The sequence below is a fragment of the Agelaius tricolor genome, unplaced genomic scaffold, assembly GCF_023055355.1.
Source record: "Agelaius tricolor isolate 1412-34295 unplaced genomic scaffold, bAgeTri1.0.p SCAF_36, whole genome shotgun sequence".
NCBI lineage: Eukaryota > Metazoa > Chordata > Aves > Passeriformes > Icteridae > Agelaius > Agelaius tricolor.
This window is the reverse complement of record NW_027269296.1, coordinates 4,281,195-4,305,697: the sequence shown is the minus strand read 5'-3', so window position 1 is coordinate 4,305,697 and position 24,503 is coordinate 4,281,195. Positions and strand designations below refer to the sequence as shown.

The 24,503-nt window shown below is 41.2% G+C and overlaps 1 protein-coding gene across 14 annotated transcripts in view; it reads right to left on the bottom strand.

Moving 5' to 3' along the window:
* Positions 1–24,425, bottom strand: part of RLF (RLF zinc finger) — a 37,429-nt gene extending 13,004 nt beyond the window's left edge. For 3 of the 14 annotated variants that reach the window (XM_071453372.1, XM_071453375.1, XM_071453377.1), the window contains exons 1-2: positions 18,037–18,125; positions 3,842–3,974 (exon numbers count right to left, since the gene is read on the bottom strand). Coding sequence is in view for 9 of the 14 variants with exons in the window: in XM_071453380.1 (XP_071309481.1) it covers positions 3,854–3,974; positions 9,175–9,227; positions 11,953–12,034; positions 18,037–18,191; positions 24,198–24,350 (564 nt within the window). In the remaining 5 variants the exon portion in view is untranslated. Of the gene's footprint in view, positions 1–6; positions 3,476–3,841; positions 3,975–9,174; positions 9,228–11,952; positions 12,035–18,036; positions 18,192–24,197 lie in introns of those variants that run through there. The other 11 variants (XM_071453380.1, XM_071453381.1, XM_071453378.1 and 8 more) reach the window with 9 other exon arrangements.
* Between the last annotated feature and the right edge of the window lie 78 nt (positions 24,426–24,503).

Genomic DNA, 24,503 nt, shown 5'->3' with positions numbered 1-24,503 from the left:
CTGGGTTTGGTAAGGCAAAAGTGGGGGGAAGTTTTGGAATCAGTATTAAAGCTTTTTAAGTATTAAAGTTTTGGAATCAGTATTAAAGCTTTTTAAATATTAAAGTTTTGGAATCAGTATTAAAGCTGCCTGAGGCACAGAATGACACGGGATGTCACAACTGTTCACAGCATCAACTATCAGGTTGCTGGTCCCATCAGGATGCTGGTGTTGTTCACCCACCTAAAAGGCCTAAATTGAAATTATTTTGTTAAAGCCCTTTGCTCAAGCAAATATTAATGCCCCAACCAACCATCCTCAGCAGCTGACAGTAAAAATTAGGAGCCACCAGCCCAGCACATGGCAGTGCAATTTGTTAACAGCCATAGAAGCAACAGAACCCACTGCAATGCTGCTGTGAAACTTTTGCTGGAACAAATTTGGCAAACCATATTAATATTTAATGTCAGTTCCTTTTCCAGGCCAGTGCATAAAAAAGCCAGAATTAAAATATAGAACTCTAAACAAGAAAGGCAGGAACCTGACACACCTTCAGGATTGTTCACTCAAGCAAGCATCTGATGACCATTAACATGAACTACCAGTTCACAAACCACAGCTTCAGCTAGGCACACTGAGCCACTCTCACAGCTGGCTCACAGAAGCAAAAACTACTCAGGTACTCATCACAAAACCCCAAAAAGCATGAAATACAGACTATTCAAAGAAATGAGGCTTTAGATGACTGAAAGAGACCCTTTGTGAAGCTGTTGTACTGAAGGTTAAAATGGCAGTTGGACTAAGGCAACTGAAAATCCATTGCACTGGAGCCTCTTCTGCAGCCCCTGCTCCCAAGTCTGAAAGCAGAACTGCCATCCCCTCTGGGACCTGCAGGAAATACACTTTGATTCCTCCCATTTCTATCAAATGGAGCCTGCTAGCACAGAACATCATACAGATCAAAGAAGTGACACAAGTGAAAGAGCAAAGACAAACCTTGTAACTCACCAGTGACTTACAATCTATTACAGAAATTAGCATTTACTTGGTATCATTCTAAAGATAACAAATGATTAAGTTAATTTAGTAGACATCTAGAGATAGTTGCTTAATACCAACTCCAACCATGTCCTACAAGGCCAAGAGACTAATTCCAGCTGCTCAGAGCAAGGGGAAACACAAACCAAGGTTTCCAAGATTGCCACAAATGCAAGACACGTGGTAGAAGCAACATTTTAGGCAGGTATTCAACTTCTCAGAAGTACCCTTTACTTAAAATGTCTAACAGTTTACTTGAGAAATGTGCTTTTGTTAGATTTGTCTAATACAGGATTCCTGGGTCCCATTCAGACTGTTTAGGTGTGCCTGTGGACTATTCCAGACTACCTAAAAATGCACCTGTGCAGAAGAGCTCCAGTGAATGCCACAGAACCACAGAATTAACGATATTGGAAAAGACCTTTGAGATCATCAAGTCCAACCTATGACCCAACACCTCCTCATCAACTAAACCATGGCACTGAGTGCCACCTCCAGTCTGTTCCCAAACACCTCCAGGACTGGGACTCCATCCCCTCCCTAGTGGATGACCATCCCAGTGCCCCATCACTCTTTCACTGAGGAATTTTTTCCCCATGTCCAGCCTACAATTCCTCTGATGCAGCTTAAGACTGTGGCCTCTTGGCCTGTCACTGCTGGCCTGGGAGAAGAGGCCAACCTCCATCTGACTACAGCCTGCAGTAGCTGAGGAGAGTGAAAAGGTCCCTTTTCTCCAAGTTACACAACCCCAGCTCCACCAGGCACTCCTCCTTCACCAGCCTTGCCCTTCTCTGGACATGGTTGAACACCACAATGTCCCTCCTGAGCTGAGGGCCCAGAACTGGACACAGCACTCAAGGTGCAGCCCAGCCACTGCTGAGTACAGGGGCAGAAGCAATTCCCTGCTCCTGAAATAGAGATTTCTGGAGTTCACTCCAATTAGCAATATGAATTAAGCAGTTAAAGTTTAGCCTGTAGAACTATGTATTGAATTTTAACTTTTTTACTTAAGAAACCTCTGCCATGATACAAAGGGCATAGGAAAATGCAAATTTCTGAAGCTTCTTGCATAAAGAACAACACCAGAGAAAACCAAGTGATGCAAAGAGCCCAGATAAAGAGACTCCTCCATCTCCAAGCTGATCAAGGCCGACAGACTAAGCACCAAGGGACCAAAGGAGCATGCACAAAGGAGAAAAGTTCAAATGTGCAAGCACCACAGCAAACAGGGCATGCCCAGAAGGGCATGGATCTGATTACCATGGGAGGGAGAACAGGCAGGGCCAGGGTTGAATATGCAAGGAAAGCTGTGCAGTGCAATGAACATGGAACACCTTGATGAATGAAGATGTGGGTCAGACTGAAGCTCAGGGCACAATTTTCAGGAGAGTCATCTCACTTGTGGGGGGTGCTGACACACACACCCAGTCCACAACTGTATCTGCTTGTGGAGTTTATTGATTCTCTGCATCGCTGCACTCCTGCTGCCTGCAGCACTCCTGACCCTGGCCAGGTGCCCGTGGCCTTCCTGGCCACATGGAGCCACTCTGGCTCGTGTCCAGCTGCTGTCCAGCAGCACCCCCAGGTCACTTCTGCCCAGCCACTGTCCCCAGCCTGCAGTGCTGCAGGGGGTTGAGGAACTCCTACACTTTGGCCACAACAGAGTGGTTTTGAATGCAATCACTTCTTTTATAAACTCTTGGTATTGGTATTGTTGCTGTCACCGTTCATTTTCTTATCTCGTTGCTGTTAACAAGTGAATTGTTCTTAACTCAGCCCTTGTCTCCTTCTCATCAGAGGGGGTGAGAGAAAAGGGAGCAGCTGAATGGGGCTAAATGTTTCCAGCTGATATTAAATCACAGAAGTTCAAATGTTTCTGCCATGCTATAAACACCTGACATGAAGGCCAGTGAAAACTGCAGTTCAAACTGGCTGCTGTTTTTTTAGCACAAGTAGCAACATATGTCTCAAGAACTGTAACATGTTTCTATTTATTTATTAAAGTGCTGACATACTTCAGCTCAAAGAGAGGCTACCCAAAGCCAGAACGGAAGAAAACTTAAAATACTTTTTTTTCCCTCCTTAATTTTTAAGAGTTTAAAATAAACTCTTCCTCCCTTCTGTATTATTTTTAACTTTAGACTACCAGAGGTAAACTGCAGTCTAGTGCACTGTTAATGAAACAGATAAAATAGCTACAAGTACTTAATGGCACCACTAATGGGAAAAAAAATTCAGAGTAAAGAAAGAATTTATTAAAAGACATTAGAAAGACTATATTACATAAAGTGACACTAGCACCTCCTGTTCCTCACCTCTCAGCAGTTTCTGAATCAAGATCTTATTTCCACAGTCTACACACAAAGTGCCTCCCAACCTAGAGTTAATAACACTCCACACTGCCCTTCCACGTGAATCTTTTATGCCTCTGAAAAGTATGGACATACTCAATTCCTCCCTGTGAAGAGTTCAGGAAAACATTTAAAAGCACAGAGTTATGAGAAACAAAGCATCTCAGGAGGAAAAATTTCTGTATTTTTATGATCGAAGAAGAAATCATTATTTTTAAAAATGGAGTTTCAAAATATTCAAACTGATGGATAGTACAGTCCAAGCAGAGATGCACTGGTTGTACAATTGGACACATGATTCAAAATGCCAGTGAGACAGTTTCATAATAAATATTATTTAGCAACATATAAATACTACCCCACAAGACAATTCAAAATGCAACTCTTCTGTCTTCAAGTCCCTGCTTACCCACCAAAACTGCCCCAAGTAATTTCTGAACAACCACACATCATCTCTAAAAACACACTCTTACCTTCCTCAGTTTCTACTGGTTGCTGGGATAGAATTTTAAGAAGAACTGGATTTTTCCATACCCCTTCCCTTGTGATATCCACCAATATTTGGAGGTTGTTATTCCCAAATTCCAGTAAAGCATCATGTGAATCCTATAAAATGTAAAAAAAAATCATTAAGAGTCTTAGCTAAAAATTAAGCCAATGTAATTTTACAGTATCTATCCCAACATTTCACTACATGCTAATGCTTTCACACTATTCCTCTCAGTCATTACTGCTTTGACAAGTTTGCATTGGGATTTTAATAGTCCAATGTCCTTTCACTTCTCTAATCCTACTGCAAAACATTCCAATTTCTGACTGAGCTGGCTAAAATGGCTTAAATCAAAAAGCCTATTCTGCAGTTGTAACTCTTCTGCAATTTTTATGGTTCTCCATGTACATGTGTATATATATATATATAAAACAGGAATTGTATAAAAGACAAAGGATGATTTTGTGTCAAAGCATATAATGCTATTGAATAACTCAGAAGAAAGAGTAGATTTTCAAAATGAGTAACACAATGGTAAGAGCCTAAAATTGCACATTTAGTGTTTCCACTAAAGATGAGCCAGTCAATCCACTGTGAGAGTCATGAGAGCCATCAGTCACTGGCTGAAGAATGCCATGGGATATTCCATCATGAAGATGAAAACTTTCTTCTACTGCAAATGAAGATGCAGATTTCTTAGACACTAATCTATATCCAGTGCATTTATTCTAGGATCCAGGGATGATTTGATGCTCTGAAGCCTGACCCAGACTCTCCATGAGCAGCAGGCCTCCACAAAACCTCTGTACACAGCACATGGCTCAGAGTGATCAGAGACCTACAGCTTTCAGTTCTGGGAATTTGAGGAGTAAAGGAGGAATTTAAAAAAGACATTACACATGGGAAGAATCTAGAGTCTAACACAGAAAAGAAAGCAGCTTAAAACAAATCCCAGGCATTTGATGTCCCTATTAGAGAAACAAATGTAGAGTGACTTGAACTGAAAGCATTAAATATCATCTTTCAGAATTTCCTAATGCTGACAAATAAAGCCAGCTAACTGTGAGCAATTTGTGGCTACACCTTCAGTAAAAATGCTTCTCACAGCAGATCTTAAGTTCAATATGTGGCAATTCCCCCTCCTTCTGCTGAGCTGCGTGTCAAGTTTGAATTTTAACACAATCTTTAACCTCAGGCTTGCTTTTGATAGCCTCTGTTGTACCTTTACTGGAGAAAGGTTTCTAGTGACTTGAAGAAATCACCAAGAGTAAGAAACCCTGGGGAACTACAGGCCAGTCAGCATAGCCTGACCCCAAAAAGAACATGGGACAAATTCTCCTGGAAACTACATCCAGTAATCTGACTGCCTTCTGTGATAAGCTACAGATGATATTAGTCATACTTGGCAAGGCTTCTGACAATCTCCCACAGTAGCTTGAAAACCAAATTGTTAAAATAAGGAAAAGTGGACAAAATACAGGTAAAAAAAACCAGCTCAACAGCCAGACTAAAAAGGCTTTTGACAAACTGTACAAACCCAACTGGCAGCTGTCTCCCAGTAGCACTTCTCAGGGTGAGCTGAATTTTTAACACATTTATTGTCTGAATAATGGGATAAAGCACATTCATCATCTGCCAGTCCTACAGAAGCAGAGAGCAGCTGACACTGCTGGGCAGCCATCAGGACATCCCTGACAGGCACTCAGGGAAGCTCCACACAGGCAAATGGAAGAGCTGCTCATGGTACAACCTCCAGTATCAGAACAGGCTGGTCACTGTCCCAAAGTGACAACAACAAAGGTTGGTCACAAAAGCCCAGCCTTTGGTGGATATCCAAGCTGGCTGGATTCCAGTTTGGCACCACAGGTCTCCAGGGTCTGTGATTTATGTGTAGGTCAGCAGTGAGACCTTACTGCAAACAAGGCCTCAAACACAGCATGACCAAGAGATTCCTGAAGTGCTTATTCCCATTTGGCACTTTTGAAACTCCACTGCAGTACAACACCTAGTTTGCAACTGTCCTGTACCATTCATGTGCCACAGTAATGCACATCCAGCACAGACCACCAAGTGCAGAAGAGAGGGTGAAAAGGAAAATCTTAGAGGTGTCTTTATCTTCCCTATATTGCCAGAAGGTAGCTGGAGCTGTCTAGTGAGGAAGTCACAGGAAAGGAAATTCCCTAAGTGTGTGTGCAGGAAGTGTTTCCATTTGTAAACACTCATTTTGAAAGGACTAAAGGAAATTTGTGCATTTTCCATTGCTTAAAGACAACATGTGGTGGGGCAGGATCCAAAGCAACCTGACTGAAGAAAGGCCTCTCACTCTGAGGGAAGAGGTGGATCAGGCAACTGAGCTGTCCTCCAGCACACTCTGCCACAACAGAAAACTTCAGAGAGCTGCAGATTGAACACACTGAAATTTCAAACTATGTCTGAAAGCACACTTGGTGGAAGTCAGTGCTTCTGCCCTATATGAGTATTTTTCCAACTACAAGAAAAAAACCAAACCAACATCAGAGTGAACAAAACCCCAGACATTAGGAGTTCTTTCCAAATGCAGAACTATAGTGCAGACTTCCACCTTCTAAGGACCATAAATTAGAAGTCTCATAGCTGAATGCAACAATCAAGCAGTTTTGGTAACTTTAACAATCTCATCTTCCTTAGCAGTACTAAAGATTTTCTGTAGCTATTGCCACAAAGTTAATTTTAGTTTTAGATAACCTTTGTAACTGTGTTCCAACTGGTAGCTCATAGCAACCTGCTAACTAAAATCATTAAAGGCCACACTACTTTTAAAAGTGATTATAAAGGAAGTAAAACTAAGGAGTAACTTATTGGTAAAACCACCTCAAAAATCAGGTGTTGGCATTGGTAGAGGAGTTGGTGTTGGAGCAGATGCAAAGATAGCCAATGGGATGCTTGCAATGACTGATTTCTGGTCTTGAGCCTGAAATGCTACTCAGAAGGTGTAAAGGAATTTTGGAGAGTCACACCTGGATGCTAAAGACACAATGGACTTTACATGCTCTAGACCAGAGCTCCAACTGCCCTTAGCTATCAGCACTGAGAGACTGACACACAGAAGTTTCAGCCTTTGAATTTGAATTTAATTTTCCTTTGAATTGAAGGACTTGAGAACATCACTTTAGCAATCCTTAGGCTCACACAGCTGCTCTTCCTCTCAAGTCTTTGCTTTCACTGCATGCTGGAACAGTGAACAGAACTCACCACAAAGACCCTCAGAGAAGAAGTGGGTTTGATTTGTTTTGTTTTGCTTTTTAAAACTAAAACATGATCAATTCCCCCCTTGACACTGAGCTAAATGGCATGCCAATAGAACCAGCCAGGTGAATGACACAGTGCTTAACACAATGCTACTGCCAAAAGATGCTCAACTTGCAGCCTCAGGATAGCTTTAAAAACACCACTGGAAAACAACAAACTGATCTAAATTTGCATCCATGAAGCACCTAACCACAGCCCAGTTTCTGTAACTGATGGTTATTTCCTATGGGAAGTCTGTGTATATTATCTTCAGTCTTGAGGATGACTAAGAAAACAGCTACAGGTGTGCAGGTGGACAAGATACTGGATCTCACCTAAAAAATCAACAGAAGCCCATTTCAACAACCTCTACTTCAGGCCTTTGCCTACATGTCACACAGCATTAAGTTTTCCAACACAACAGGTTGCCAGAGCATCCATGGTAAATTCTCTTCCCTCACACTCATGTCACAGCATTGATCTCCCTCAGTCTCAGGTATAGATCAGGTCAAAGACTAACTCCAAAAAACCATCAGCATTTAAGAGCCTGTGTGCTCAAACTTCACCTTGAAGACTGAACTGATGAGCTTTAATCAGCTTTATTCAGCACAGGTGCTATGCCCTAGAAAGGGGTGGAACTACCAATCAAAGCACTGAGGAGCTCAGAAACAGCCAGAGCAGCCCATTCACCTGCCATCACTGCTGGAAGGACATGGCTGACAGAAAGAAATTAAAATTATAGAACCTGGACAGAGGTTAGTACTGAAAATACAACTGTCCCTCTGATTATGACATTCAATGATTCAGACATCCAACTAAACAAGGATTTCCCAAGAGCAACTGTTCCCTAAGCTGAGGGGTTCAGGATGCAGAGCCAGCAGAGCCCAGCCCAGCTATGGGGATCCATCACATTTCAGCACCTCTGTATTGAGGGCTGAAAGGACCTAAGAAGGTGAGAAAGAAGAGGCTTTGATACAAGCAAACTGATTTGCTGAGTGTTTGAGATTCAGGGTATTTCAAATTTCAAAATACCAAACATAAAATTCACCAACATATGTAGCATAAATATTTAACTACTATCACTACACTCCCCTTCCACTACAGTGCTTAGCTGAACCATATTGGATCTGCTGAAAAATATAAAGCTAATATTAATGGGAATATATGCAAAAAATCTATTATGAATACATCAAAAGTCCTTGAAGAAACTTAATGCAACATTTACATATATAGATCTCATTAAGTTACTACAACACCATAAACAGGTTCTAAAGAGCAGAACATAAAACATTTCATTCTAGATGAAGTCAGGAAAGAATAATACAGTGAGAGCCTATGGACAAGGTTCAAAAGAAAAGACAAGCCTTGAAACAGTTTACTGAAGACATCAGGATTTTTCAGTCCTGGCAGTTTAGAGTGATCAGCATCTACTACAGCTTCACAGAAGTTTTTGGCTTATGCTGTCCCTCAACTCACAGTTTTTCTAAATAAAGTATTGATGCTCTTTGTAAGGCTTGAAGGGAACCCTGTTCCACAACCCATATTCAATACCCAAAACGAAATATCTCTGCTCCCACTGAAGATGTTTTTGAATGCATGGTTTTACCTTCTTCACCTAACTAGATTATATCAATCCACACAGTACCTCTCCTCCCCCAGATTACAGTTTACTTGTATCAAGAGCCCTGTTGTAATTCTGCCCAAATCCTTTCACTCATATTTTACAGCTTTCCCCCACTTGTACCTGCATCTTTTTGCTTGCTGCCACTAAATAAATCCATGCAGAGACTCCTGCCATACAATCTCACATCTTGTTTTCATTTTGCCCAAGCTGCCTCTGATCTTGCTTAGGGATGAGGAAAACTGGACTCGTGGGTGACTGCAAGGCATAACTGCTGTTATTCAGGATACCAGAACAAACAGGTTCAGACACCAAATAAAGATTTTGACAGCATTTTGTGTGTCCAGTATAAACTGGACATCAGTGACACTCCCAGGTCTAGGACAGTCCCCACACCTTGATGCTTTGAAATGCAAGCCCTCACTCACCTTTCACACTCCTGGGATGAAAATTTATTTGAAGCTTCACTGACTGCCATTACCTGTGTAGATTGTTACAGAGCAACAATTACTGCAGGCAGATCCAAAAAATACCTCCCATATTAGGAGTTACAGTCCTCTGAAGTCAAGCTTGTTCATTTTGTTAGGAAAGCAATAAGCATCAGTCTTGGGCATGTGCTAACATAATATTCTGTGGTGCTTTCCTACTGGATTTGCCTGGAGATCTGCACATCACAGTCACACACAGGTTTTAAACCTACAAGTGATTCCTGTCCCTATTGCCCTTCATATGACTCACATACTCCTTCTGTGGTGACAGCTGGGTTCCTACTGTACTCCAGGCAGGGTGGAAGTGTTGTCATCCTCATGCCTCTGCCATAGAGCTACTTCAAAATCTTATTAGAAACACCTCTTTGTAAAAGTCCACAAAGCTCTTCAGCAAGTTTTCAGAGTATCACCATGTTTAATCAGCTCACTACCTGAACTATGGGCAGCATTAGGTGAGTGCTAAACTTGGAAGCTGTAGCTTCAAAAAGTCACTACAAAAGCCAAGTATACATTACTACTCCTGACAGCAGCACTTCTTGAATTTTCCCTTAGTCCTAAAAGTTGACATGAGAGATCTGAGCTTTGCCACCCTTTGCAGAACCCCAGAAGATAAGGGCTCACATGTATGGCCCAAACACCAACAGTGAGATGCTGAGGACCCAAGAAATTGTTGGTAATAAGACACAAGGATTGTTGCTAATAACACATTGTGAAAAAGAACAAAATGTGGCTGGAGAAGTTACCTTAACCCTTTATCCAACCCCCCCTGCTGTGTGCCTACATAGCAGCTAAAGCACTAATACACCAATTTCCATGCCAAGCTTGTAATTTACTAAGAAAATTTTGGGTTTGTGCATCCTCTGACTTCTGGAGATTCTTAAGGCCACAAGGGTTAACAAATCTTGGATGCTCTGTCTCTCTTAAGAGTGGGACATCACACCCTTCTACTGCTGGAATTTAACAGCTCCCTTCCAAAATATCCAGCATAAATAGAGCCATCTCATCAGACTAAAAATCTGCTCTCTATTAACATATCAATGTTCAATCACTCATCTCAATATCCTAGAAATGCACAGATCTGTTACATTATAAAAATCACTAAACTTGGTAACAAGAATTCTCCTTGCAGATCCCTCCAGTTAAAAGCTAGTAACTTTTTAGAGCTGCACTGTAACTCTGCTATAATGAAAAAAAGCCTATATATGCCCTCCCATATTCCAAATATCTTGTTTCAAGTCTAGGCCATCTCAGTTACAACTTATTTGCCTTTTAGTGTAAGATAAGATCACAAGGCTTAGGGGAGACCTTATCACCATCTTCCAGTATTTAATGGGTGGCTACAAAAATCAATGGATAATCCCTTTTTACAAGAACTCACATGGAAAAGACATGGAGTAATGGGTACAAGTTACTCCTGGGGAAATTCTGATTGGACAACCAAGGAACAGTTTTCATAATGAGAAGATTCAGCCACTGGAATAATCTCCTCAGGGAAGTGATGTATTCTCCAACATTGGGCAATTTAAAGATTTAGCTGGACTAAATCCAGATAGATCCTTGTCACCACTGAGGCAATAGGATTTAAACTATTCAAACTGCATTTCTTTCTATTACCAAGTACATGCCACATACAACTATTTCATGATAGTAAATATTCCATGATATTTCAGGAAAAGGAGGTTTCTCTACACCTTGACTCACTCAAGCACAGACCATCTCTGTCCCTTCTGCTGCTAGCAGGACTACAAAGCTCTGCTAGACTGCTTCTCAATTTCAAGTGACAGGTTTATTCATCTTCAGTCTACTGAAAGGTTTTCACACCTCCTGTTTCCTTGACTGCAGGGAAAACAAAAATAGAAACTCAGTACTAGCATCTTCAGAGCTAATGCAGCAGTAGCCAAACCTCAGGGACTGAGAAAATCCCCAGTCAAATGGGTATAAGGTCATGCAATAAAGACAGCTGCAAGGTCTAAGCCACTTCCAACTATTTCCTGTCAGGATCCTCACTTCAGGAACTTGTAAGTGAGATTAGCTTCCAGCTTCCCCAGTCACAGCTAACAGCAGAAACAGAGCAGTCCTGGTCCTGGAGTTCATATCCACCAATATGAATACAGCACTACTGCCCCTGTGTTTCAGCCCCATGAGGAACAGCAGTTCCTGCAGACAGCCAGGTACAACCTCCAGACCAAACCCAGAAAACATCTCTTCTTCCTGCACAGTCTACATCAGCCACCTTGATTTGAGTGTAGGAATGCTGTAAATGAGCTTATTTCAGCACCACCCATAAAGAAACACTTCTAAGAACCACCTGGACTAAAGGCCTGCCCTAGCATTCCCATCCCTCTCAAATCAGGTACAGACACTAACCTGCCACTCAGGCCTCCACAAAAGCTCTTTTATCATCAAAGCAATGCTTCAGAGCTGTTACATCACTTCATTGAACTCAGTCTGTCTCTCCTACAAATCATTCAAGCAAGACTCAGTCAGGTTCAGCAGTGTGGTTATAAATATGCTCTTGGGCATTAAGGCTCCCAGTACAGTTGCTGCAGTCAGACTTTTGCTGCTCAGAAATTCTTGCTGCCTAGGTAACAGCAATGCAGGACAAGTGGAACTCAGGGGAAGGGTAGAAGAGAAGGAATACAACTGCAGCCTTTTTTTTTGTTTGGTTGGTTGTTTTTAATATGTAAATTGCAAAAAAAAGAAATTCAGAAGACTTACCTGAATGGATTGATGGAATCCTAACCACACCTCATGTGGCAATTCACTTTCAGGAATTGAAAGCAGTAGCTCAAAACAACTCCTGGAAAAGCAAAAGGCAAGTAAACAAGCTACCTGAACACATTCTCTTGTTACATTAAATAACATTTCTGGCACATACTACTCAGTATTCAGCTAAGCAATGACAGTAACACTGAAACATGTTAGATTGTGCAAACCAATTAAAGGCCTGAAACAGCCTGTAAATCAGGCATGATTCATCATAAGGAAACAGTGCTCCTTTTACTACATGCAATCTCTAATTTAAGATTGCAGCTACTCTTATCATAAAGATAGTTCATTCAATGTAGCCCAGGAACATTGCATCACAGGATTCTATTCTTTCTTCTCAAAGGAAACCTAGTAACCATTCTAAATAAAGCTCACTGGAGTCCAGCATGGTCTCTGCCTAGAGGGAGAATGAAAGCCAGCTTCACCTAACTCAACATTTCAGCACTGATATAGATAGGAAAAACCCCCTAAAAAACAGCTTGACAGGAGACACATGCATCAGCACCAAAATGGATCTGGACAAGAAATGTCAAGAGAGCATCAGCACCTAGAAACACTTTCTGAGCCTTTGATGCCAAGGGGGAGCATTCCAATGCCTCCAGCACAACCTGCAGCCTGCCAGGGCAGGGCTGCTGCCTGGGCTGCTCTCAAACAGGAGCTATCCAGCCTTGGACAGAACATGCATTGCCTGAAACCCTACTGAACAATTAGAGTTCAGTCAAACTAAAAGTGTTAACCATGACACCCTGCCTAGACAGTCACAAGACTTCCACACAGCACATTTTTCATAAATGTGATAATATAAGGAAAGAAAACTAATCTAGGACACCACCTATTAAAAACCACTATTAGCTTTTTTATAAGCTACATCTACACTGTTAGATAGTTTCAACTCTTGCTACTTTTTCTTCAAAACATCCTCTCTCAAATATGAAATAGAAGATGGAGAGGGCAACACGTTCAGACAGAAGAAGTGAGTGTGGGGAAGTAGAAAAGGAAGGGAAGACCATGAAGCAAACATGATTTTCAGATTTACTTAGTACTCCAAAATAATGTCTATCTTCCTCCTGACTAATGCATTGAACAGCTACCTACCAAATGCTATGCCCACTCAGATTCAGCAGCCATATACATCAACAGGACCAAATGGATGAATATTGAATAAGTGTCTGGCCATCCTTTTCACATTTCATACATTTGAGTTCACTCCCAACCCTGGTTTCTTGAAATAGAGGTGGTTGCAAAAAGCTCGAAGTACTTTTATTAGATTGGCAGAAAACACAAGAGCCTTTGCCACTGTCATTCCAGCATTATTCACACCATTAGGCACAAGACTGCTGCTGATGACAAAGCTGCCAACAGGAGCACCAGACACTGCCACTGTCACAGGTCTCAATAAAATAAATAAATAGGACTTTGTTGTGCCTTCTAGTCCCACCTGGCAGTTCAAGTTAATTCACCAGCCCAAATGCTTAGACCCAGGTGGTTGCTAACAGACCATGAAAATCAACTTTATGAAACACCTGAACTCTATTTTAATGTTAAAAACCCTAAAAAAAAAAACCTATGAAACAACACCAAGAAAACAAACAAAAACTCCCAAACAACACCAACCAACCAAGAAAATCCCTGTGTATGTGTTCTGTTTTCATCCAAGTCACACAGACCCTACAGCCATAACACATCTGCAAACTTCATAGTCCATGTGCTTTTGTCAAGTCTTTTGATGCACACCTCACTTTCAGACTTAGCCACTCAATCCTACCTATGTCCACTTTCAACTCCTAGAATTACATTTTCTAGCACATTTCTTTTTCATATCTATGATACTGGTTATGTAATATAATAGACTTGAACAAAATGACAGAGCAAGCTTTTAAACATCATTTTTCTACACTTAAGCATTAAGTTGCTACTTGGGCAGTGAAAAAATCTGCAATTACATTTTGAAAGCATTGTGTACACAGAGTGAGGTGGTCTAGGAAGACAAGAGGATTTCATTTATGCCTCCAGAGTTACTGTCTGTAACACAGGACTGATCTGAATCAGAAGGAAAAGGTTCTTTTGCTGCAAGTCTTCAAGTCCTCCTCAGGATCCCAACACAGAGAACTCTGGTCTGGAAGTCACTCCATAAGAAATCTGGAGCTCCAGATTATAAACTACCACATAAAACAACTCACAGCACAATTGTAAAAGCAATATCCAGGATATTCCAATCACAATTTCCTTGGCAGAAGAATAATTAGAATTCTAAGTCAATTAAAAAAGTCTTTTTGTAAGAATTGATTCAAACACACAGGTGCATAAAAACTTCTCCACTCCCAAGGGGGACAACACACTTAATTCTTAATAGCTTAATTCTTTCTTTTAGTCCTTATTATACAATACTTTAAAACACACTTCTGCCCCTGAAATCCCATTTCCCTCTTTATTGTATGCAACTAAATGGAGTTTACATGTCATGGCTAGGCCACAAATCAAAATTCCAGGATCATGCCAGGAAGTCAAACCTTCCTAACCCTACTCCACCAGTACCACCACAATGCCTACCTATACAAAACTCAATTCTAAACTTCAATCACAATTTTTGCAAATTAACTGTGATGGGTGCCTGAATGTTTACATTATTAGAAGAAATATTACCCATCTCAAACACTCAACTTCAAAATATCTTTTAAGTAAAGATGTCTTAGATATAAATTTCTTTATTTTGGAACAAATAACTCTATGCAAAATTCAACATATTATTTGCATATAATTTTTCAGTAATACCTCATTTCAGTTATACCTCATTCACAGAAACTTTTTAATTAAATTTTAAAACCTTTCAGAACTGTGCTCATCTTTGGATTGTATCAGAACACTTTTCTATGCTAATCTTCTCAGAGCCAAAAAGATGAGTCATTATCCATGGGATTATCAGCATGCATTGTTCACTTGTTGCCAGGAATTAACCTGTGCTTCTGAAGAGTTGAATTAGCTCCTAATGATAGACAGCAGAGTGGTAAATGCAAGCTGGTGAATCAGCCTGCAGCAGTGCATTAGGCTGAGAAGTGTCTGTGACACAAACAGCTCAGTGTCACCTGTGCCTGCTCCCAGAGTGCTGAGGGAAGCAAGCACATTCCTCCTGGAACAACATCTGCCAGATTCAACAATAATAATAATAATAAAACCCCCAATAAAAATAGAAATAATAAAAAATAAAAATTAGGGGGAATTTTTTTTTTCCATAGGTGAGCTAGAGGTACAAGCTTGAGGCAGACTGGTCTGACTGGTTCAATACGGTTTTGCTTCTTATATCTGATGGCATTCAAATCTCCTTTCACTTTTTATGGTTGAAAAAAACCCATATTAACACCTTCTCAAAGTTGTAGAAGTGGTAAATTCCCTTTCAGTTCTTTCAGTTCAGTGCCATCACAGAACACAGGAGAAAGTGGAAAGCAGTTAAATCTTAGTCACAGGCAAACACCATGTGACTTATGACCAAATATTTCTTCTTTTTTAATTTATTTATCTTAGAATCAAATAAACCATTTTGAGATGGAAGTAAAATTTTCATACTGATGGTACATGACACCTTCCCCCTCACACCAGCCTCAGAAATAAAGCACTCCCAGAAGTTTGAGTGAATAACCAGCTTCAAGGGTCTCCTTGAAGGTTCACAAGGATAGCCACTGTCAGTGAAAGACATCTCTGATATGGTTAATTCTTGAGTAATTCTTCTAGAGAAGCAAAACCTTTGAAACAGCAATCCTGGGGCTGAGGGGAATGCACTGTGCTTGGGGCTGTGAGAATAACCTGTCCAAATTCCACTTGAACAAAGCAGCACGGCCAAAAAGAACATTCCTGTTTGCCACCCACACACACCCCCAGTGTTTGTCATTGTTTGTCACACCTGCCATCTACAAAAGCAGCCACTGCAAGCTTTCCTTTTGTTTCCTGAGGTTGGACCAACAACGTCTCACATTGCATGAACACGATGTTTTTTAGGGGAGGCACAGTCCCTAAATGATGTCAGCTGCACTGTGAGCACAAACGGGACCCAGCACAAAGGGGAATCCACAGCACACGGAGTTTGGCTGCTGCTGGCTCACCCTGCTGAGAAGGAAGCCAGGAGGAGGAAGTTCTTTTCCTCTTCTCCAGGAGGAATGTTGGAAGGGGAGGAGGATTTCAATAGGAAGTAGAGCACTTCTGCTTTGGAACAGCAAATTTGCTCATTTCACTTCCAATCAAAGTTCAATTCTGAAAACACAGCCTATATGATTGCTGTGGGGAACCCAGCTGTCTCCTCAAAAATCCCAATTCCATGGGAACAGTAAGTGTTCATGTCCCTAACTAGGTAACAGTCTTCCTCCCTCATGGAACCTCAACTTTTATCTTTTATTCCCTGCTCTAACTTCTCTCACACTCCCTTAGAAATTTATGAGAAAGAAAAACTGTGGGAGAGTTAATTCTGGTATGCCATTATCCTCCTTATCTTCCACCTCACTCTTTGTATTCCTCATTCTTTAGATTCCTTTCAAATGTAATCATTGTAAGAAAGAGAAGATTTCAGCAAGTCAGCTTTTCTACTGTCCTCTAACACAAAGTTTTCTGAATATACAGGCTACAACAAACTCCTCCCCCTGAAAGCTAGAAAAAAACATATTAGCAAAAGCAGAATATTCTGATATTTCCCAAAAGGAGAAAAGCAATTTTGTTACAGAATTAGGATTTACACCCCAAGATATCTAACAGTGGCAAAACATACAGAAAATAGTCCAAGTAGAGATGCCCTGCAAACAAACACTAAATGACAAACTTTTAAAATTACTTCAGTAGGAAACAACCAAATACACAAGCTAATTCATGATACTATGATGAAAACAATGATACTCTATCCTTAAGAGCACAGACTGAAAAAGCAATGAAGATAATTTTGCCAAAAATGTGTATCAGGTACCAGGTAAATGCAGTTAAAGCCTTAGGTTTCCACTGTAAGAACCTAGGACACACTTCTCCTGATTTCATGTTTTCAAAAAATCCCAAACCACTCCTAGTTCACATATTTCTCCCAATTAAAAAGAAGATAATGCAAGGCATCATTTGGAGATGATCTGGTTCTGAGCTGTTCATTTTTATTGCAAGTCAATCCATTACAAAATAAAGCATCTGCCCAAGGAGCTCATTGCTAAAGTCCATCTTAAAGAGAATTCCCAAGTTCAGACCACAAAACAAGTAGACTGATAACAAAAAAACCCCAAGTACTGTCACAGAATCACTTTTATTCTATGATGATCTTCATAGTCAAGGTTCTAGATTTTCACCTTCCCTCCTCAGATGAAAACTCACGAGCAAGGAACACCCAGCACATCACCTTATCACTCTCAGGTTATACTGATTATATAAACCCCTCATTCTACACTCTTCAATCACAAAAAGCTGCTTTGCACTTAGGACAGACTTCGAGGACCTCCAAGTTATCCCAATTCAGGTGATGGGCTGTAAAATGTTCTCTATTCTGTTCCAGGAATTGCTGTGCTTTAAGTCATGTCTAGTCTGCTTTGCAATCTTCCAGCACAGCTCAGACTGCCATGAACACAAATCACAAAAATCCTTTTCAGCAAGAGACACATCCAGAATGTCCCTGCACCAAAGGGGACAGGACACACAGAGCTGCAACTGCAGAGCAAGGGACAAAGTTTATTAATCCACGTGTCAAAGTCTAATATTGAAGCTTCTGTTTAATGAGTACTACACTAAGCCTCTTCTACAGAAAATAATACTTGCAGAATGTTTTAAGAAAGAACAGAACCCTCCTAATACCTACATGATTATCCAAATACAGAAGAATAAAGAACTTGTCCACGTTAATTAAATGCTCAAATACATTTCTGTGGTATAATTAAAAATGTACTAAATGTACTAGATAAATTTCAAATATAGTTGTCAAATTAAGCAATAAACAATTTCAACAGCTTGCCATTTAATTTATAAAGTTCAGTTCTTTTTAAAACAAACAAAAACAAATTAATATACCAACTTCAAACTTACAGCACTAGCCTGCCAAGTACCAAAAGAACATCTTCACATTCTGTAGTCAAGTAAGGTCTTGCATTAGCAAAGCTTTGGATGGAGATTCGATACACTTCCAAAAAAGGTAAAATATGTTCTGATGCACCCCGACTGCCAGCATACTGGAGCAGTGTCTGAAACAAAATGAGTTAGCATTAGAAATTCTTATAACACACTTAAAACCAAATATCAATACACAATATCAGACACATACAGAGGAATCATTCAGCAAGTGAGAAATTTTTACTCTGAAGAAGAATTTAAAGTGACAGCTTTTCACCTGAACAGAAATTCTCCTTTTTATTGGAATATATTTTTATTTACTTTATTATCTTGATAAAGTTATCAGAATTTCTACCTGGGAGAAAGCTAGATGCAATTGGCAGAAATGTGAGCTATTAAGTAGAAAATTCAGGGAGAAGTCCTACACTTGGCTCCTTTGTAAAACTACCATAGAGACAGAACCATGTAACACACTTTTGCTTAAAAACAAATATCAATACACCATATCAGACACATAGAGTGGAATCATTCTGGAAGAGAGAAATTTTTACTCTGAAGAAGAATTTAAAGTGACAGCTTTTCACCTGAACAGAAATTCTCCTTTTTATTGGAATATATTTTTATTTACTTTATTATCTTGATAAAGTTATCAGAATTTGTACCTGGGAGAAAGCTAGATGCAATTGGCAGAAATGTGAGCTATTAAGTAGAAAATTCAGGGAGAAGTCCAACACTTGGCTCCTTTTGTAAAACTACCATAGAGACAGAACCATGTAACACACTTTTGCTTAAAAACAAATATCAATACACCATATCAGACACATAGAGTGGAATCATTCTGGAAGAGAGAAATTTTTACCCTGAAGAAGAATTTAAAGTGACAGATTTTCATTGCAACAGAAATTCTCCCTTTTATTGAAATAGATTTTATTTAGTTTATTATCTTGATAAAGTTATCAGAATTTCTACCTGGGAGAAAGCTAAATGTAATTGGCAGAAATGTGAGCCATTAAGTAGAAAATTCAGGGAGAAGTCCAACACTTGGCTCCTTTTGTACATCTACCATGGAGACAGAACCATGTAGGTAACACTGCAATCTTTATCACTAGTGAGAATGCACAAAAAACAGGCAGAAACTCAAGATTAAGAACATTGCTACAGGTGTAGTATTGGAAACATCCATGCATTACCCACACAGCAAACATGAAGCCTCCAGAAAGGAATCCAAAACCCAGGTGAGATCATTATGTAGGCATTTTTCAAACACAAAATTACCCCAGATTTTACTCCTTGGCCACAGCAATCCCACATTACCTGGGCACTAAAGCAGCAATATAAAATCTAGCCAGTTATAACAGAAATCACATCAACACAGGGACAACACCAGTACATCCCAGAAAAACTGGGTAAAAGGATAATTTCAGAATAATTCTAGAAGCTTGGGTGGGCATAGTCCAAGAGAGCTCTATTCATGTAATGTTAATTGCAATTAAACAGAAAGGTTCTAAGATAACAAACCATGGGGTGAGTTTTTAGAGCAGCTATTTAGGATTATGTCACCAGATTGTTTGGATGGATTTGTTGTCTCTGCTGATTTTGCTTTCAGCAGTTGTACACATTGGAAATGCCTTAATCATCAACTGAACTGTCTGAGACACTTCTTTTTATTTTGGAGGGTGAAATTGCCACCTCTCCAATGACACTGGACAAACCAACGGTCCATCAAACTTCTCTTCTTCTATAAAAGCATGTAAAACAATAAGTTATCCATCAAACTTCTCTTCTTCTATAAAAGCATGTAAAACAATAAGTTATCCATCCAACTTCTCTTCTTCTATAAAAGCATGTAAAACAATAAGTTATCTACAGAAAGTGTGTGACAAAGTTTGCTACAAGAATGTAAACATCAGAAGGCTTAGAAAATCTTAAAAATCAAAGCAGCAATGTGGCACTGGATGCCATGGTTTAGTTGAGGTGTTAGGGCATGGGCTGGACTCAATGATCTTTAGGGTCTCTTCCAACCCAGTGATTCTGTGATTTTCTGTGAAGACTGCATGGGGAAAGAAAAAAGTTCAGAGTGCTTCACCCCAACATTCAAACCAAGTCAAATTGTCCTTACAAGGATGGTGAGGCCATATCAGTTTTCAATTCACTTTAAGTTGTCACTCTGACACAACAAACTGATTTTAACACCTTAAAAAAACCCCACATGATCTTATCAGAAGGTGAATGGAAACAGCACACTATGGAACAAACCTTTCTACAAACCTGCTAAAACCAGATGCAGCCCTAATAATGACCAACAGCTACCCTCCATCACAGCAGGAAATAAGTGCCCAGTACCCAATGTAACATCAGTGGTATGTGAAACTGTACTATATTAGTCCTAAAAACAATGCAGACTAGCAGAATCACGTGTTACACTTAAAAAACCTATTAAAAAATACCACCTAAGAACCAGTAACCTGCTGGTTTGTGGATTGCTCTCCAACAATTAATGAACAGAACTTCTGGGGGAATGGAAGTTACAAACTTTCCCCAAATCCCACATAATATTAATAATTATAAAGACTTAAGCTGGGGGCATGGAACTGGAAGTTTGCAGAAATCATCTTTAAGCACAGCACAAGTATCATTAGCTGCAGCAGGTAATGGTAATACCAATCTTCACATTTATTTAACAGATGAATGGATTTGATAATATAACTCAAATCATACATTGCTTTGTAGCATTAAATCACATTCAAAGACTGTCAAGCTGCAATTCCCAGAGAGTCAAGTGATGACTATCAGAAATCAGCTGTTTAGTAAAGCCAGCAGTAACACTACCATTACAGTGACTAGAGAAACAGATCAAACACACCAAAAATATATCCATTAAAACCAATCCATTTAAAAAGCCAAATTTAGTACTGAATTATTCTGACAGACACTTTGATCATAAACTACCTGGTCTATGTAAACCATAAAACATAGCAGAATACTTTCTAAGATTAAATAAATTTTTTAGTAAACACTGCAGCCTTGCTCAAGTGCAATCTGAGCACTGGGATCAAAGTCTTCAAGCTAACATGAGGAATTCACCGAGTAACTATTTATGAGAAACTTCTTGTCAAATACATAAACAATGGTTTCAGTGTGAAAAACACATTCAAGGTGACAGATTTATTAATAGCTTCGACTTCAAGGGTCTGTGGTTTGAAGCATTCTGATGCTATTAGTGTTAGCACACTGACAAAGAAGCCAAATGTAGTAACTGTATTAGAGAAGTTCTTCAAAGCCCTTGTGCTGTTTCACCAGCAAGAGTTGTTTAGTTGTCCACTATGGATTTCTCCTGGCAGTCTTTATAAAAACTATTATGGGAAAATTATTAATTCGACAGAATTAGATAACCTACATGTTTAAGGGATTCTCAAGTAACAATTTAGAAGCAATTACTACCTTACAGTATAATTACCTGAGAGAGTATCCATGCATTTAAATCTGGCTCACACACACCCATTTACACTTCATCCCACCCTCTCTCCCATTCCAGTAACATCTCTGAAGGGTAAATGGGGTGGGAAGTGCAGAGCCCACATCCCCCTGATGTGTAACCCACGGGCCAGCCCAGGTTTTCACTCTCTGCAAGGACACAACACCTCCTCAGCTGCACTTCCTCAGAATGGAATTCTTTTGCTCAGACCCAGTTTAAAGACGAAGATCTCAAAGTTTCCTGACCTGTTGGTACAGCTTTGAGACTTTTAAAGAAAAAGACTTTCCTGTCTTCTTAACTATAACTGATTGCACTCAACATGTCACCTTCAAAAATTTCAGAAAGCCAAGAGCTGCTGGGCACTGGCAGATGGGATTTGACATACTCCAACCTCCCCTTCACTGGAAACTCTTCTTCCTGTTTATGACAGCACAGCCTCAAACACTCCCCTGAGTTGTTCTATCTGGCTGTTTGGGTACATACTGCTCTCCACAAAAGAAAAAAAAAAGGTTTTTCCCAAGGTGAATGTGCAAAGCATTAATGCCTATATAATATAAAGCTGCAGAGTCAACCCATTATTTAGGCTTCAGGAGCTTCTTTGTTTTGTTATCCTGGACAACAGTAGCATTTCCCTGCTTGAAAATAGGGATCTTCAAGGAAATTGTGACATCCAGCATCACTCCCTGTATGAGCTCCTGGAAAGCTGCACACAGCAGCACAAGTTTAGCAGTAGTAAAACAGCATTCACCCAGCTCAAAGCAAAGGAAATTCCCTAATTTGGTGCAGTTTGCCTGAGAGCCAAGGTAATTTCCACAGCAAAACAGAGCAACTTCCAGGCCCCTGCCTCAGCTGTACTCACAGGATGGCAAACATAAAACATTTCAGCTCTCCTCATGTCAGCTACTGCCCAAAATCAAACTTAAGCTCAGATAAATTCAGCTTCTTTCTAGGCACATTTTGCTGTGGTTTAATAATTTTATGGCAAGGTATCAGTGGTACCTTCCAAGTAATTAATACAAAATTGAGCTCCCTAAACTTCACTCATGGGCAGACCTTAAGTTATTGAGGTTATCACAAACATCCCCTGCCAGGAGAAACCCAGGCATAAAATTCCACCCCACCCACAGTGGGGGACTGCACAAAGACATCAGAAATTCATCCTCAATGAAGGATGGAACTGCTTCAGGATGGACCAGCAGCTCCATGTCCCCCATTGCAGCTCCTGGAGTCCAGGCATGACAATCCAATCCAAAACCAACCTTTTCCATTTTCATCTGTGCCACCACAGCATTTTAAAACCAGATTGCAATAACAGCACAAAGACCCAGAGGGCTACATTATTTGTGAGGCATGATTTTTTGTTGGGTTTTTTTTTTTGTTTGTTTGGGTTTTTTTTGTTTTTTTTAGATAGCAGAACTGTCTTTCACCACACTCCACTGATCAAGCATCTTTAAAGCTTCTTCTGTACCCAACTAATCTGGGAAACTGGACATGTACACACACAGATCATCCTGACACTCACTATTAAGGGTCAGCTGAATATTTGTCTCAATGTTCTGACACAAATTTACAGCACTGGAAACAATTTTAACAAATCCTGAACATGGACAGGGAGACACTTTGTAGCAGGTTCCATGTCAGTGCAAGGTCACATAAACTGAATTTGGGACAAGCACAGCAGGATGCAGCTGCACCCTGCAGCTTGAAAGAGTTTTGAAACATAGAAAATACATTTATTCTCTTGTTTCAGTTAGTGATGAGCTAAACATCCTCCCAGAATGGCATTGCAAAGCACACAACCTGTGGATGCAAAATGGAAGACTGTGAAGGGTAACACCACTTCTACAAAATTTGTGACAACCAGCAAGCTTTTTTCTCTGATTTTACCATTCATCAAACACTGTAGCTTTATCAGCTGAGGTGTTGTAAACCAGCTTAGAAAACAGATTTTTTTCTTTCTCACTTTAAAACCCACAATCTCTCCAGACACAACAGGGACAACTCTCTAATCCAGCATCATAACAACAATTTTTCAACGTTAGAGCTCACAGTAAATGATGCTGTGAGGGTGGCAAAAACTAACCACTGGAAGAGGTCACTTAAGAACGAGTTATCTCCATCACTGTGGCTTTAACCAAGATCAGCTCTTCTTCTGGAACTCAGGGCCTCGATTCAGAAATTGGACATCTCCCTCTGGGCTGCACTAAGCAAGTATTCAAGACAAGACATCCAAACCACAGCTCACTCAGTGACTGAAGGGCCCTGTAGGCCCAGCAAGCACTCCTTGCACCCCACGGCACATCTCAAACAAGGCGGATTTGATCCCGAGACAAGTGAAACAGTGCAACAGATCACCGAAGGTCTCAGAACCGAGCCGGGACTGCTCGTGCCCCGGAGCCCAGCCAGGCCGCCCCGCTCCGCAGCGATGCCCAAGCCCAAAGCCGAGCACTCCCCTCGGTCCCCGCTCCGGGCTGGCGGCGCAGAGCCCGCGGGGCGCCCTCGGCAGGGCGGGCACAGCCCCGCTGGGCAGCCGGGCACGGAACCCCGAGCCCTGCGCGCCGCCAGCCCCGGCAGAGCGGGGACAGAGCGGGGGCAGCGCCGAGCCCGCCCCGCCGCATCCCCCCTGCCGCCCGCGCCGCGGCCCGCCCCGCCCGGAGCCTACCTGGCAGAAGCCCCGGCAGTAGGCTCGGGACGAGGCCTCCGACACCTCCTGCTCGCGCAGCTCCGTCTGCAGCTGCCAGAGGCGGGCGCGGAGCGCCGGCACCACCCGCGGCACCTCCGGCCGCGCCGCCGCCTCGGCCTCCGCGTCCGCCATCTGCACCCGGCCCCACTGCGCGTAGGCACCGCTCACGTGACCCCGCCGCTGACCTCATCGGTCAGGGACGGCGGCACGTGACGCGCGCACGTGACGCGTCGCCGCGCGGGGCGGGGCTGGGAGGGGAGCGGGCGCGCGCCCCCGCGCACCGAC